Genomic DNA, 18,072 nt, shown 5'->3' with positions numbered 1-18,072 from the left:
TAAAACCTTTGAACATGTTTAATTGGTATATTGGGAAGTTGTTTAGAATTACATTTGCTTTCATTGTTCATTTCAAATCCAGAGTTAAATAATCATGCTCCACTATTCCTGATGCAAATGGATTTCACTGGATGAGACAAAATAGGCATTCCATACTATTGGAACCATTTGAAACCTGATTCAAAGTATTCAAAGTGCATGAATAGTCAAGGTCACACATTTTCTGTACAGAGAGCAATAGGGAATTATTTTCAGGATAAAAACTCATTGAGAAGCCTCTTAACATTTCCACATCAATAACAATATTGCAATAACATTTTCCCAGAAATGTTCAGATTCTTTGGATTTAGTTGTAAGGATTATTTAAAATAATCTTTGTCCTAGATTTACCAAACAGTGAGAAGCTGGCCAGTAAGAAACAGTTCTCACATTCCAACGTTATGCTATAGAGCCCAATAAATAGGCAATCTGTAAGAGGCTCGGCCTCCAGTCATTCTTTTTTTAACCTCTAATTTGATGGCAGATAAAAAAATAGCTCAGTCACCTAGCCAGACGTTTTCTACCTACCGTAAATAACTTAAGGTCAGTCCTCAAAATAACCTTGTATCTATTTCAAGCACCTGACACATGTAGAACTCTGCAACAAAAAACTAACATCTTTTCAAAAAGTTAGATTTCCAAGCATTAGCTTGTTAGTGTGACACCTATTTGGGTACGACTAGCTGCACAAGTACTTCTCATGTTACAAGGTGTTCTAGGAATGGAAGAAGCCTTCTGTAGGCTGCCAGTCCACAGAGGACCACTAGTAGTCAACCACAGTTTAAAATTGTCACCCCCAGGAACTTTTTGCATGCTTGTGTTGCTCTCCAACTTCTTTAACCTGTAGCTCACGGGTAAAAAAAAGTCTGGGGATCCCTGGTTTATGTAAACAAGCTGCTATGTAAACACAGGGGCAGCCATTCAAGCTAGAGAAAAGGCACAGTTCACATAGCAGATAACAGATGAGCTTTTTAGAATACAACAGTGTTTTATCTGTTATCTGCTGCATAACCTGTGCCTTTTCTCCTTTTTAGCAGCTTGACTGGCTGCCACAATGGCTACAAAGCAGTATGTTTATATAAACAATAGTAGTGTTTCTGAAGCAAACCCAGAACTTTCACCAGTGCAGGGCAACACTACATTATATTCTAATTACTTTTTTTTGGTGTTACTGTTCCTTTAAGAGCAGTATTTAATAGAAGCGCTATACTCTGTTGTTTAACACAAGTTCAACTAATAAACCTTGTGCTGAACACACTTTTACTATTTTAGTTAAAATCAGTTTTTTGTTATTTCTTGAGCTAAACAGGGCAAACAGGGAAAATTGACTTTGTGAGGTAGACCATTATATGACTAGTATACATCCCTCTTCCATCACCCTCTGTTGTGAGTGTTTTGTTAGCAGGTGTCCATTATACAATTGAATTATATGCACACTGATAATCTAATTATTTACATAACAAACATGAGTAGTTTCCATTTTTACTTTAAGGGGAAATGTAATAAGAGTCATAAATGACAACATTTGCACAAATAAGAATAAAAAATGTATAACGTCATTTATGTTTTAACATCATTAATCTGCTATCGCATTGCAAATTTTAATTGTGCGTTGTGCACTTTTAGGATGTGTTTGAAGGTAATGTAATCTTTTGGAGCAAACTTTTTTTAAGTTTTGTTACATGCATTGCACACTTAAACAAATTTGTTTTGTTTGCGCAAAGGCACACATTTTCACATTGTAAATATTTTTCAATTACTGACTTTTTTTTTTTACATTCCACCATAGTGTTATTAGAATGTTTAGTTGTCTTGCATGATTCTGGCATGTAACACATACATTTCAAGATAATAAATGAACTTTTTTCCCAACCTCTGCAAAGCAGACATCATTACAGAAGAATTCCGCATGTGAATCCACTAGCAAATACTGGTATGCAATTGGAATGTTTTAGTAGAAAAGATTTTGACATTAACTTTACATTGGCTAACTTAAAAACTTTGTACTTTTTTGACTAATATACTGTTTGTTTCCCCCTCCAGATTGGTTAGCTCCATTGTTTTGTTAGGAGTTCAGCTGGTTGTGTCCCAGCAGTCGATTGATCACAGAAAGGTAAGGATATATACATTTAATATAGAGTTTTAATGAGCACTATCCTTTTGGTTCTGTGGGACATAACTGCTAATCTGGCCCAAACCTCTTTAAAGAAAAGAACATTGATTTTCCGATAGATGAAAGTTGAAAAAGATGGCCAAATAGCAGAAGCACAAGCCATAAGGGCCTGACCTGTTGGACTGCTCCCCCTAGTGTTAATCTTAATAATCAGTAGTTAATGATGCTATAGCTAGAATGATCTATTTTGTAATAAGCAGCTATATGCAAAGTACAAGCTCCCACAAATCAACTTACAGTTTAACTACAGGTAGGAATTTAGGAGTCCCCTCTTTCAACCATGAGGGAGGTGCCAGCCTATGAAAAATATGAGGTACATAGTAAGGGGCTTATCTTGATGTGGTATGGTGTCTTGCCAATTTTATAATCATAACTTTGTAACTTGCTCAGATGCTAAATTACTCATGAAATAGGGCACCAAGGAATGTGCATTGAGCATTGCATGCATGTAGCTAATTAGTCCAGATCAGTTGCATTTCCATTGTACTTGACATAGCCTTGGAGAATTCCCATAACCATTTTTTTTATTAATAACCTTTTTTTGGGTGGATGACCCATTACAGCACTGCAGACTTCAAAAAACACATTCAACCCCTGATTTTATGTGTTTCAGGAGAGAATGCATAAACAATGGAAACATAAAATGGGGAAGTGTAAAATCAGGTGTTTTCTGTAAGAATCGGGGGTTTTCTGTAAGAACAAAAAAAACTACAAGATTACATCACATTACAGGGGAATTGGGCGTTTTAAAGAAAATGGGGCAACATTATTATGTAAAATCCGGGAAAACATACTTAAAAATCCCACCCAGGGCTAAAACCAGACAATAGGTAGATATGCAGTAATTTGTAATGTTAGCAATGAAATAAATAGGCGATGCAACAAGAACAGTGAAATAACAATAACACAATGAATGTTCAACAATATAATAAGTATGAAAATGTCCACTGTCCCTTTAAGAATGGTGAGTGTGCACACTATGGGTCTGCAAGCTATATGGGCACCTGGGACTATTGGTGGTGGTAATAATATCTCACATATTAGTACTTTAAACATGATATGTCAAGATTTAATTGTACAGGTATGGGAACCTGTAATCCAGTATGTTTGGGACCTCGGGTTTTACACATAACAGATCTAATTTGGCTCTTCATACTTTACCTTAACAGTTCAACTTTGAATCAACTCAATAGGGATTGTTTTGGCTCAAAAATGATTAATTTTATTTTAGTTGGGATTAAGTGCATGGTACTGTTTTGTTATTACAGAGAAAAAGGAAATCATTTTTAAAAATTCGAATAATTTGCTCAAAATGGACTCTCTGGGACAAGACTTTCCTGTAATTTAGAGATTTATGCCTGCTATATTTGGCAAAACAAAGATGTGCCCGTGAGATAATTTCCCACTCGGGTGCCGAACCGATAGCAAACATGGCTGCCTTCCAAATGGTGCCAGATGCTACAGTGTTGCAATGTGTGTTAACATCTTCCTAACCCCTGAAGTACGGGCATGTATAGCAACAGATTAGCAGCAGCAGTCATTTCCTTACCTCTGTTACTGAAATCCAACGTTTGGATTTAGAGAGAGTAACTTCCTTCGGCTCTGTGATTGGCATTTATATCTAAGACTTTCTGCAGGAGTTCTGCTTTGTATACTTTTTTTGGGATTTAAGGTACAGTGAGTGCTTGTGTATAAATGAAAGGAGCTCTGACATCTATGATTTATTATTCTTAACACAAAGGGGATTTCTGTGGCTGATTTCATTAATCTGCTCTGCCTGTTTTTTACAGTTAGAGATCGCCACAGTCCACTACAGTGAAATTCCGCCACTCTCCATTTATTTCTATGGGATTTTGAAAGGCATAGTTATCAAAGGATGAACTATCACTTTAACCCATAGATAAATACTCTTTAAAAAATCCCATAGAAATGAATGGAGAGTGGCAGAATTTTATACTAGAGGACTGCAGCGATCTCAGACTTCACTCATTGATAAATATACCCCTTAGACAGCTGGCCATAGATGCAAAGATCCAATCGTACGAATCATCGTACGATCGGACTTTCCCATCTCCCGACCCGCCACTAACCATTCCAATCAAAGTCTTACCAGTCAGATTAGTTAAAGAACAGATCAGCCAATGTTTTGCCCCTGACCGCAATCGTACGATATCTATGTCCAACCATGACAGTCTCCCACTGAAAATCGTACGATCGGCAATACACGCAGAGATATTATCAGCAGCCGACCGAAATTTTCGAACCTGTCCGATCGACCAAACGACCGATCTCCGCTGGACGAAAAATGTCGGGACTCTCCACACACGGTTCGAAAATCGTACGAATCCTCGATTCGTACAATCAGATCTTTGCGTCTATGGCCAGCTTTAGAGTTAGAAAGGATTGTCAATTAGCAGTTAGGCAAGTTAGACTTTTTTTTACAGCCTAAATTGTTATACAGGTATGGGACCTGTTATCCAGATTGCTTGGGACCTGGGGTTTTCTGAACAAAGCATCTTTCTGTAATTTGAATCTCATACCTTAAGTCTACTAGAAAAATGTAAATATTAAATAAACCCAATAGGTTGGTTTTGTTTCCAATAAGGATTAATTATATCTTAGTTGGGATCAAGTACAAGGAACTGTTTTATTATAACAGAGAAAAAGGAAATCATTTTTAAAAGTTTGGATTTTTTTGGATAAAATAGTCTTTTGGAGATGCCCTTTCCATAATTGGGAGCTTACCAGATAAGCTTTTTCCTGATGTCATACACACATTGAGTAAGCTACGATACTTGCTCATTATGTGCATGCATGTGCCCCAACATGGCCACCCACACTGGATGTAGGTTCTCAATGCTAGTAGCACATCACCCAATGGAGGTTATTCTTGAAAAAATACTAACTCCCCCCCACCCATCTGTAATGATCTAGTTCCAGCTCTAGTAGGAAAAACAATGTTTTTTTTAATAGGTGCCTTTCATGGTATAGCCACATTTGTGGTTGCTCAAGGAAATATATTTCATACTGTATAGCAGAAAAATAGACATGGTAAGAGCAGTAAATCACTGGGAGGACAAAACACTACAAATCTCTTCCAGTTGTTGAATTATAATTTTTACTAATGATATAAGAACTTGCAGTAACACAGTTAAACAAGTGCTAAAGGGGCATTGGTTGGACACAGTACAGTCAATTGCAATGTAAAGTGAAAGGGCAATGTTTTCACACAGAAATAAACTGTAATTTTGGACTATATTTCAGCAGCTGCTCCTTTTTGTAAATGTATTAAAACAAGCTGAGCTTTACAAATGAATGATTCAAGTTGTACCTGACTTCATGTTAATGGGGACAGTTGATCCGGACAAGCAATAAAATCATCTCAGGCATGCAGACTATAAATTTCTGCTCTCTGAGCTGGCTGAAAATGAAAATGAATCACTGACTGCCTATGCTGCTTGTGATTGAGCCACACAGATGATTTATGTTGAAGTCTTAAACTAATTTGATGTTTGGAAGTAATGGAAACTGTACAATTAAATTAGATATATTGGGCTAGTCAAAAGTGCATTGATATTACAGGAATAACATTTAGGGGAGACTAAATTATAGTTGTTAATTGGGAAAAAAATGCTCAACACAAATAATGTTTTCTTGACTGATTTATGGCAAATTGTAAATGATTTAGTGGTAGGAGTGGTAGTGATAATTTGGTTGTGGAAATCTTAATACAGGTATGCCCATGCTTGCTTGGGGAAAACAAGCTGTGATAAGTCACTACTTTACTGTATTGAGTTATAATGTAGATGTTTAAATATAACCTTCACTTCTTCAGTTTCTATTAATGGTATATTTACAGAACCATCACTGCTTGGTTTTAATTTTCCATTTCCCATTTTGCACTACAGGTATAATTGTTGCGTAATGTAACAAGACACAAAAGTTGCACCAGGTCTAGTTACTTATAGTTGGTAACTTGCATGTACCAGTCCTCCAACAAAAATGATTTTTTTCCCCTAATGAATGAACACTTGCTCCTCCCCTGCCTGCTGTGCTCTTCTCTGAGTGCCAGGTGAAAAATCTGGTGCTGCAATTCTAGGATGTGCAACTCGGCCCATTGCAGGCGGTATGAATAGGGCCCCAATGCATGTCTTGATACTATCTACCTTGCATCTCTAAATGATGTGCCAGGTAGGGGGCAGGCAAAGGGATGCCTTTGTACCTCTCTTGCATGGAGCACTGCTTTCTGGTGCTGAGATCTGTGTATGTATATTTGCACACAGTCATACACTGAGCAATGTTAAATAAATAAATAGTTTGACCCATTAGAACATTTTGTTAAAATAGACTTTATGAGCAAACAGACAGCAAAGGCAGCATAGTCCTTCTATGGAACAGACAGCAAAGTCCTTCTTGCTTTGAAAAAAAAAACATATTGTTAAGTGCTCTCTAGATATCTTTTCCCTCCCTGTGGTATTCCTTAGGGTCCACTGTGACTCTGCCCCTGTAGGCCATCTGACTCTGTAACTCCCAGCCCTACCCACCATTCATGCCAGATCCTTTGATGTCATGGCATATTTTTTTGTATATCACCCTTACAGTCCCGCCCCTACCCAATTTGTGTAGCTGGTTTTTGCCTAACATGTGGCAACCCGTACTATTTGAATTACACACAACCCACTGTCTGAATATTAGGTTTAAGCACTACAGGGATGCACAGGGCTGTACAGTCTCTCCATGTACAAAAGTACACACAGGAGCGACAAGCATAATAATAAATAAATATAATATTATAAACTGCCCCTGTTAACATGAAGTCAGGTACTACTTGAATCATTCATTTGTAAAGCTCAGCTTGTTTTAATACATTTCCGAAAAAGGAGCTGCAGCTTAAATATAGTCCAAAATTACAGTTTATTTCTCTGTGAAAACATTGCCCTTTCACTTTACATTCCAATTTACTGTACTGTGTCCACAACGATTAAAGGTGGCCATAGACGCACAGGTAATATCATACGAAAAATTTTCGTACAATATTTGGTGCGTGTATGGTGGGAAAACAGCCGACCAATATCGGCAGAAGACTTGAATATCGGTCGGCTTGTCGATCGGGCTGGATGGAAAATGTTGATCAGGTGCCTTTGAAGACACCCAAACATTGCCCATTGTTTGTGCTGAATCGTCAGATTTACGTAGAATTTGTACCTGTATATCTGACGATTCAGCTCTACACGTGTGTATTGATACGAATGATCTTTCTTGGTAAGATCTTTTCCAAGAAAGATCGTAATTGTTACGTCTGTTACGTTACCTTAAGTGCCATGTGTCAAGAGACACAGTAGGAAAGAGGTCCCTGCCCTGTAGAACTTAGTGGGTGGATAACATAAGGTTTGGGCATTGGCCCTTAGGTGTCAGGACTGGACGGTATTTTTAGATGTCATCTGCTGTAGGTGATATTTAAGAATAAAAAATGAAGACACAAAGTCTTGTAAAAAAGGGTGAATATGTTCTATTTGCCACAAGAGGAAGCAGGCTTGATTTGCCCACCCTCACTAACTTCTTAGACTGGGGTAATATGGGCTATAACACTAGCGAAGAGCACAATTTTATGCTGTTTGAGCTAGAAGAGCTAATACTCTGGAAATGTGGCTTTCAATATTATTAACAACTAAAGTGCCAACATATTCTACCTCGCAGTATAATAGAAGGGGGCATACACTAAACCAGGGTTAGGCAACCCGCGGCTCCAGAGCCTCATGCGGCTCTTCATCCTGCTTGCGGCGGCTCGGTCTTGCGGCTTTGTCTGTCACGTCGTTTATACAGCCCTCACACCTGCTGGTGGCTTCTTGAGTGTGCAACCGCGGTAACCTAACGGTCAGCTTACTGCGGTAGCACACTCAGGAAGCCGCCAGCAGGTGCGAGGGCTGTATAGACGTCCCAGGAGTGACAGGCAAGACCGAGCCGCAGCAAGATGATTCATCATGGTCCTTACTGCGGTCACACACTCAAGACGAGAGAGGGAAGATCAGCATGGAGCTTCAGAAACAGAAGTCACATTAAACAGATGAGAACACTAGCATTTAATAGGGCTATTCAGTGTTTAGTTTTTTGTTGTATTCTGTTGTTGTAACAGTTAACAATAAAAAAAGGTTACAACTTATAAAAGTTTATAAGCTGTGTTATGCTTTGTGGCTCCAGACTATTTTTCTTTAGTGGAAGAGGGGGCAAAATGGCTCTCCTGTTAGTAAAGGTTGCTGACCCCTGCACTAAACATATAGATTATAGTAAAATACAACAAAAAATTGGTATAAAAGGTAAATACTTATTTATAATACATACAACTCACACTTACAAACCAGGACTATTACAATAAGATACTGTAGTTTTTATAAACCACCTGCCACAATCCCCTCTGGTGTGTGTTGTCGACTGCAGAGCATAGAAAGATAAAAATAAATATAAAAAGAAATGGAACAAATAAATACTATGTTAGAGGACCAGTAACATCAAATTTTTTTTTTTACAAAATTCGTTAGTATACATGAAAAAATAAACACCAAGTCAAATAAAACTTTAAAATAGCAAAGCCTTTATTAAGAAATAACTTACCGAAACTGCACTTCCTGTCCTCTACAGAAAAGGCGACACGGCGACCATCCATTGTGCTGCGCTGGATTTCTCCTCCTTGGCTCTGTCTCATGTTGTATTGACAGCATGTGAAGCGGCTGATGCATCAGGGAGCGTGGTTTCCATGTGTGCGGATTGCTGGCTCATCGGCGCGTGGGGCCCAGCTCCACCGCCGCAGGTACTCTACAGACGCGCCGATGAGCCAGCAATCAACACACATGGAAACCACGCTCCCTGATGCATCAGCCGCTTCACATTCACAGGCCGATCAGAGAGGAAGCGAGAGAAAGTGATCCTCCCAGGCTGGAAAGTAGCTCCCCTTTCCCCACTCACTTCTTTCTGACTTTGCGCTCTCTCCTTAGCGCTCAACCTGACAGCGCCGCTCCTGCTTCTGCTGTAACTCTGGGATGTGACCCCGGGGCTTTGGCTGTGTCGGCAGCTGGAGAAGGATTGCGCCGGTGCTTGTAGCTAAGATATTGTAGGTGGTGCTGGGGGAATTCGGGTTGGTGACAAGCGCTCTCTAGCATGGAAAGCAGCGCATGACAAGAGTGGCTACGTGCCAGTGACTGGGAACTCCGATCGGCCTGCTGCCTGCAACTGCAAACATCCACGATGAGGCCCAGCTCCACTCTGAAAAGCTCCCCTGCCGCAGGTACTCTACAGACGCGCCGATGAGCCAGCAATCCACACACATGGAAACCACGCTCCCTGATGCATCAGCCGCTTCACATGCTGTCAATACAAGATGAGACAGAGCCAAGGAGGAGAAATCCAGCGCCACACAATGGATGGTCGCCGTGTCGCCTTTTCTGTAGAGGACAGGAAGTGCAGTTTCGGTAAGTTATTTCTTAGTAAAGGCTTTGCTATTTTAAAGTTTTATTTGACTTGGTGTTTATTTTTTCATGTATACTAACGAATTTTGTAAAAAAAAAAATTTGATGTTACTGGTCCTTTAAGACAGACATATGCCTAAGTCGCATTTAATAAGTAAATGTATATGTTTTTCAATTTGCTTACAAATTCAACTTAAGAACAAACCTACAGACCCTATCTCGTGCATAACCCGGGACTGTGTATATATATATATGTATGTATGTATGTATGTATGTATGTATGTGTGTGTGTGTGTATATATATATATATATATATATATATATATATATATATATATATATATATATATATATATATATATATATATATATATATATATATATATATATATATATATATATATATATATAATTTGGTGAGTCGAGTCTCCCAGTTCTCTGTAGGTTATTAATGGAGTTTCATTCATAGTGGTTTTTCTTTTCTTCAAGGTGGGTGGAAGTTATGAGTTAAGTGGCAGCAGAAATGTTAATCATTTTTAATGATGAAAAGACCTAGCACAACCAGAATGAAATGGAAAGGTTTAGACTATACTCTGGGTGGTGTACAAGCTGAGGCGAGAAGTGATGAGGCACATATGTTTTAGGTGCACACAGCTTTATTGATGTTAACAGTCTTGTAAGTTATATGCCCAAGTCAACTGTCAGTGGTACAGTGCTGCCTGCCCCTGCTTTAAAAAAGCTCTTTAATATTTTGGGGGTATTTGTTTGCCTTTAACCGCTGGATTTATTATGTGGATTCCTAAATCTGTTACTATTTTGTTAAAATTTAGCCTGAGAGCGCTGACAATATTCATTTCATTCCTGCTACTTTACTTGGCATCAAGATGCACACTCTTAGGGGCAAATTTACTTACCTTTGAAGTTGCGCCAGCGTTGGCTTCACCGCATTTCGCCAGGCGTAGATTCGTCTACGCAAATTCACGATGTAACGATCAGTGGTTCGAAGTTACACTAGCGATGGCAAATTTGAATGCGGCGTGCAGTTAAAGTAATATGGCCGTATATGCAGCAGCAGCAGCAAACACATGACACTACACAAGGCCAGGGAACCTTAATAAATGTGTTCCTATGCCCTACACATGTGCCCACAGTATAGTTTAGGTGCCATATGTTATCAAATGTAGGGGGGAAGGAGGGTACCCTAAAAAAAATTTAGATCTTTTTCAGCCTATCACCCTATAAAAAGTAAAAGACCCCAGCGTTTTTTAGGACTTAGAAAAAATTTCAACTTTTTTTGGACCATCCCTATCTACTCTATTGCACTTCGCCTGGTCTGAGGTGGCGAAGTAAAGACTGGCGCAAGAGTTAACTTTTACGGAAATAAGCAACTTAGTGAATTAGTGTAGTTACGCCCCTTCACCAGAGCGCAACTTCGCCTGGCGTAAGGGTGCGAAGTAGCACTAGAGTAGGTCCACTTCGCTAGCAAATTTACGCCAGCACCCGTTAGTAAATCGGCAAAGTGGCAAAATGACGTCACACTGGCAAATTTTCGCTAGCGTTAGCCACTTTGCCCTTTAGTAAATTTGCCCATTAGAGCCATGTCATAGTATGTATATTATATGTAGCCTAATAAAACCAACAGAAATGAATGCATATTTTACTGACAGAACTGCATAACTAAATGCACTGGTAAAATATTCAAATCTGTTTCACCTTTGTGGGCCAGCAGAAACCCTATTCCCTTACTCTTTCTTTCCTCTTCTATAGACTTGATTTCCTAACCCTAGGAAGTTATTGTTTAAAGAATCAAGAGTTAAAATAACTCATGAAAACTATCGATGACAGCTCAACATTAAAAGGTCATTTTTGGCAGTAATGTTGCCACAAGGTTTGATATAGTACTAGTACAATAGACATTTTAACAGTTAAGCTAGTTGATGAGAAGAAAATACTGTCAGTGCTAGGTTTTAATGGAACACTGAATGGAACAATCACATTTAACTTGAAAGAATAGTCGTATTGCCTTGTCTGAGGGGGGGGGTTAAGGTTTTTTTGTGGTTGTTTGTTTTCTTAATAAGATAAAAAAAAAAATGTAAACATTAAATCAACCACATAGGATTGTTTTGCCATCAATATGGATTGATGCAACTTAGTTAATATCAAGTACATGGTTCTGGTATATTATTACAGAGAATATTCATTTTTAAAAATGTGAATTTTTTAATTAAAACATATTCTAAAGGTGCACTCAAATGCATCTGAAAAAAAAAAAATACAGCCATGTGTGCAGGCCCTATGGGTCCTAAAATGTTTTCGTTTCAATAACTGCTTTCAATGGTTGTTGTATACAGAGGGATCGCCCTAATACTTGCATTTAAATGAACGAAAACAGAATCATGGTTCCTAAAGGAAATATTTTACACCCTTGATGGTCTAATCTGAAGTCATGTTTTGCAGCACTGTGAAATATGCTGTGACTTTATAAATAAACCATAATAATGAAAGGCACTTAAAAACAGCTGGTGCAAATCAGATAGAGTTCTAGGATCTGAGTCGAAGACAAAGTACTCTGTTCCTCCACGTGATAAATTTTAAAACATTCTATTTTGCCGACCATTCCAGTGTTCCTGCTGGAGCAATGTTAATCAATTACTGCTGGAAGTGTTGAAGTGTATTCAGAAACAACCATAACAAGCTCATGTTTAAACTTCAGTAGGCAAATTGTCAAATCCAATCAGGGATCAGAATGAATAACCAAAGCAATGTCCGTTGTAAAAGACATATGTCTAGTCCTATATAGGCTGAGTTGTTCTGAATCAACCTTCCTAAAACACTGTGAGCGATATCTACTGGGATGTTACTGGTAGACATTCTAGCTGTTTACTCCAATTCAGAGGAGGTCTGAGGGGCCTGATGGCAGACTGACATGTTCTTAGCTGGAGGGCAGAGAGTTCACACTCATTCTTCACTGCATGCATCTCTCCGCTTTAAGTGAAACAAGAAGAATCTTACACATCGTGGATGCCGAATAATACAAAATCCGAAGGGTTCAAGGAAGTGTTCATACTGATTTTAGCAACACAGGCATTCTTACAAGCACTAATGAAAAATGATACACTACCTGAAATCAGGCCCAGATTTGTGGAAAGGCCACAAAGGCCCGGGCCTAGGGTGGCAGGATTTTAGGGGGTGGCATGCTGCCCACCCACAGCCTTATTTGTTTGAAAGCACTGGGGATGCACAGGAGATACAATAGGTTTTTAAAATTACCCTTGTGCCAATCCCCAATGCTCCAGATCCAATGATAAAAGTTTGCACATGTGCAAGGGAGGGGACGGGGCGGTGAATGGCATCGGGGCTAGGGGCGCCCACAATGTACATCAATCCCTGCCTGAAATAGTAAAAACTATACATCATAAACCCAAGTGCTGGCGCTTACTCTTATAAAAAACAAACAAACACTAAGCAGTACATTGCATATAATAATACACTACTGTGACCAATCAAACAGCATTGTTTACTTGGGGAAGGGGGACCTGATGCCCATGTCTTTTTGTAGGTGGGAGCAGCTCTGGGAGTTGTAGCTCCATTACTGTGCTAATATACACTATTCAGTTTGGCCAAGTATGCCAGTCAGTCTATGAAATAGCTGATTGGTCCCAAATTACTGGATAATGTTTTGGATCCGAATGGCCACCACCAATCACAATAGCCATGATTGTTGAAGGGGAATTTCATTCTTTTCAAGCCATCACCCTTCATACTCAAGGCAGATTGACGAGCAAACAAATTTTTCGTACAGCACCCATCAATTTAAAATGCCTTTATTGGTACATTTATATGGCAAACAGCCTGGTCTGCGACGTTTCAGGCCTACCGGCCTTTTTTCAAGCTTGAAAAAAGGCCGGTAGGCCTGAAACGTCGCAGACCAGGCTGTTTGCCATATAAATGTACCAATAAAGGCATTTTAAATTGATGGGTGCTGTACAAAAAATTTCTTCACTGAACTTATGGTGGATGTTGGACCGCTAATGGTACGTGCACCTGATACTGCTTTCTAATCAAGGAATTCAGCTGACTCAAGTACACAAGAATTGACGAGCAAACAAACCCATAAAGATCTCTGCCCTTTTGCCACTTTTACTGTCAATGAGACCAAAACACAAGCAAATGTTCTTGTGGGACATAACCCCTTCAGTAAAGTTGGGCATTTCTTTGAAGAAATGAAGGTAGTGCCATTAAAGAGATACTGACCAGAAAATAATTTTTATTTCTATCAAAACATGATATTTAGAATTTTGCCATAAAAGTATTTGCCTGATGCTTTTACATTACCTTACTTACCTCCATGTTCCTCTATGAGGGGGCTGCCATATTTCTGCAGCAGTAGTCCTTTATCATTAGAAACTCTGACAGGCTGAGAAGGGACAAGGTTGGCAAAACAGTCAGGTTTAGGAACTTTAAGTAATAATTACTTACAAAAGCAGAACTATCCCTGAAAAACGATCAACAAGACCTATAGGCAACTTTTAATGTAGATTAATTTTTTGAAAATAAACATTTTAGTGTCAGTATCACTTTAAGCGCACTTTTTCACTGGCGTTTGTAAGTGAGAATAATCAATACAAATTGTTATTAATACTGGTTATAAGGATCTTTGTGCCGAGTAATGTATAGGCATATGTTTTAAAAGGTATTATTGCTACTAGGAAACACCAAATTCACTTTTTTAGATTCTGCTGAATCCTTTGCGAAAGATTTGGCCGAATACCGAATCCGAATTTGCATATACATATGCAAATTATAGGTGGGAAGCGGAAAACATTTTTTACTTCCTTGTTTGCATATGCAAATTAGGATTTGGATTTGGTTCGGCCAGGCTGAATCCGAATCCTGCTGAAAAAAGCCGAATCCCAAACCGAATCCTAGATTCGTGCATCCCTAATTGAAACAAAAAATAGAAAACAAATACAGGCTTGGTATTTCTCTTTCTGCTAGCAGAGCACTGAGCTGTATTCCAGGGGCACAGGCAGGAGATAAACCTGCAGTACTGACAGCATTCACAGCTGTTTATAAAATGATGAATTACACATGGTTGAAAACACTCAGCCATGCTGAACTACATATTACAAATAATGGCATTTTGTTCTGCACATTTATGTATTATTTTTATGTATATCTATATATTATTGACTAACATGAGATGACTAGGTCTCAGAGTCATTATCACATATTAAAAAAAAAAACAAAAAAAAAACGTAACTAGCAACATGGGAATATTGTGACTTCATTATGACCAACCTGGCCAGCAGTTTATTACCACAGTGTCCCACGGCTCTGGTTTCAGGCTAATTTAGCTGTTAGTAAATATAACAGTACCTATACTTATGTTCTTCGTTGTACTCTGCTGTTTCATCAGAATTACTTTCAGAATTTATTCAGAACTGTTGTTCATTATTTGATTTTTTTTTTTTTGCATAATAAATGGAAATAGAATTCTAAGCAACTTTTCAATATATATTCATTAAAAAATATTCCTTGGTTTTAAAGTTATTTTAAAATATAATTCCAAGGGTGAGCAGAATTTGTTTAGTGATTTCTGTTCTCTGGGTCTTACCTGGGTTATGATCCAGGTCTGTTTATTAGCTGGCTTCTGCTATACTGTTTTTCAGAAGTCTAAACCAGAAGTGCAGAGAATGTAAACACACGGGGGCACATTTACTTGGCTCGAGTGAAGGATTAGAATAAAAAATACTTCGAATTTCGAAGTATTTTTTTGGCTACTTCGACCATCGAATTGGCTACTTCAACCTTCGACTTCGAACCAAATGATTCGAACTAAAAATCGTTCCACTATTCTACCATTCGATAGTCGAAGTACTGTCTCTTTAAAAAAGACTTTGACCACCTACTTCGCCACCTAAAACCTACCGAACATCAATGTTAGCCTTTCTAGCCAATTTGTGATTTTCCTTTGAATCGTTCAATTCAAAGTATTTAATCGTGCGATTGAACGATTTTTCCTTCGATCGTACTAAATGTAGTAAATCCTTTGACTTCAATATTTGAAGTCGAAGGATTTTACTTTGACGGTCGAATATCGTGGGTTAATTAACCCTCGATATTCGACCAATAGTAAATGTGCCCCACAGAGTACTAAAATGATGTAGTTAGGATTCTCTACATCATTCAGCAGATTGTAGGCAAGTACTGTAATTTATTTTACTCTGGCTGAGATGCCCCTATCAAAGGGGCAAGGGTAATTGCTGTCTGACTGACTGAAATGCCCAATTTCTCAGCACTGTACAAACAGGATGGGAACTCTTGTTAAGAATTGTTTGAATGAAGGCCTGAGAGGCGATACCCCCTGAATCCCATTTCATTGTGAGGAATTATTGTCCCCCAGCCACAGCTGTTACTGTGTGATCATCGCAGACCTCATTTGCTGGTGTCACACTTATTTATTTTTCACTTTGTATTTTTCACTTTGTTGAAGGAGGTTGCTGCTTTATTTCAGAGGTATTACCCCGTTTTGTAACCTCTGTGCAGTGTCTTAAAATATTTCACGCATGCCACAGAGGACGCGTCAATTCTTGCTAGTGCTAGAATAGTTGTGCTGTGGCTACAAATCTGCTTTATAGCACCTTCACATTGTAATCCAAAAACAAATGTCAACCACTTCCACTCATGTGTAAAACATCTGTGTTCTGTGAAAATGTAACTTAAACCATTTATGCATTGTTCACTCTTACCTCATAGACATAAACTGGGCAACAGAGTTTCTTATAAATAAATTTTCCGCTTCTAATTTAAAAGTTTTACTATGCATAGTAACTAGCTACTGTGTGATCAGAGCAAGTATTCAAGCCAAATAAATAAAGTGACCACAGTTAACCAGAAATTTTGAGATGATAAAGAGTTTTAACACTGCTTTTAATCTGTGTCCAAAAATATCAAATGTAGGTACAACTTGCAAGACAGATTATATTGATAACATTATCAAAGGGAATAGTTTATATGAGCTTGAGTGAATATGGGGTTATATCCATCCAAGTATGCATATCCAAGTAAAATACAGCTGTGAATGGCCTACTTTATATGCCAGATTCTATTATTATTTCTCGCGAGCTGTCTTGATTTCTTCTCAACAATGACTTGGAGGACATTGAAGATTAAATTGTTGGCATTCATATCATTTTTATCAAAATAAAAGACCTGTGATTGAGTTGGATCCTTTTGGTTGACTACCCTACATACTCTTTATAGTATTGTAGCTTCAAATAGAGGTTTTGCAAAGCTAAAGAGTACTTACTTGTAATAAGTGGACTTATAATTGCTAACTGCTAAATATTTTCATTCTCGTGCTACTGCTTACTGGCCTGAGAACTGGAATCTTGTTCTGGAATCTGTTTTTAAAAATAAAGCTTGTGGTCTGAAATGTGTTGAAGAGACACCGTAACTACAGTTATTTACTGACCTCTGTAAAAACATCCTGAATCTAGTGATGCATCAGTAAGTTGGTTTTCCACAGTCTTTATTATAATTAGGAAAGTTTTAAAATCAAGTCTCCTTAAAATGATTCATTTATTGGGTTGATTTTAATCTCAATAACTGATTGACAGAGATGTTTCACCATCTATGGGGTACTGTTAGGCACATTATTTAAACGGAACAGAGAAAGCTTTGTGTTCAGAACTGTCAATCCAAGATAAAAATATACAAAGTGGGACCTGAACGCATTGCATTGAGTGATTGGAAGCAATCATGATTAAGCTCGTACCTTCTGCATAGCTGTGAAAATAGTGATTATTTTAGCATGGTGGATTAGAAAAACAACTGTATGTGTATATATATACCAGTTGGTCTATCTTAATATACCAGTTGGTCTATCTTAATTTCTAAATTCAATTCGTTAGTAATTGTCCAAAAAACTAAAATTTTTAGAGGGTTTAGAGTTTTTCGTATATGTTTTTTGATCGTTCACACTTTTTTCAATCATACTTATTAAATTCAGATCGTTTACATTTTGGGGTTTTGGAGAAAGTGAGTTTAATTGTGGTTTCAAAAACCTATAAAACCACTAAAATGAGACTGTTGATAAATAAGCCTCAAATGAGGGAATGTTTTGTTAGCTCAAAAAACATTCGCAAACACCTTTTCTAATGTTAGCAATCATGTTTGCGCCGTTTTTGACTGATTAAAGACCAACTACCTCATAAAGTTTGCAACCAAATTGCTTTTGCAATGTATGTAAAAACATTTTTCAATAGCAAAACATTTTTTGCGACAAAAAAAATTAAACAAAATTTCAGAACAGGTGTTAAAGGTTCGCAATTAAGATTCACAATGCAATAACAAGCTTTCCTGAAAATTTTGTTTACAGGAAAAAATCATACAAAG

The 18,072-nt window shown here is 38.0% G+C and overlaps 1 protein-coding gene across 1 annotated transcript in view; it reads left to right on the top strand.

Moving 5' to 3' along the window:
- The window catches only part of thsd4.S (thrombospondin type 1 domain containing 4 S homeolog), a 309,110-nt gene that overhangs the window by 28,128 nt on the left and 262,910 nt on the right, over positions 1-18,072 (top strand). Inside the window, exon 3 of the mRNA XM_018255490.2 lies at positions 2,083-2,152. Within this exon, the coding sequence (XP_018110979.1) occupies positions 2,083-2,152 (70 nt within the window). The remainder of the gene's footprint in view (positions 1-2,082; positions 2,153-18,072) is intronic.

This window comes from Xenopus laevis, chromosome 3S, assembly GCF_017654675.1.
Source record: "Xenopus laevis strain J_2021 chromosome 3S, Xenopus_laevis_v10.1, whole genome shotgun sequence".
NCBI lineage: Eukaryota > Metazoa > Chordata > Amphibia > Anura > Pipidae > Xenopus > Xenopus laevis.
Note: the sequence above shows the minus strand (reverse complement) of the source record. Positions and strands in the feature narration are given on the sequence as shown.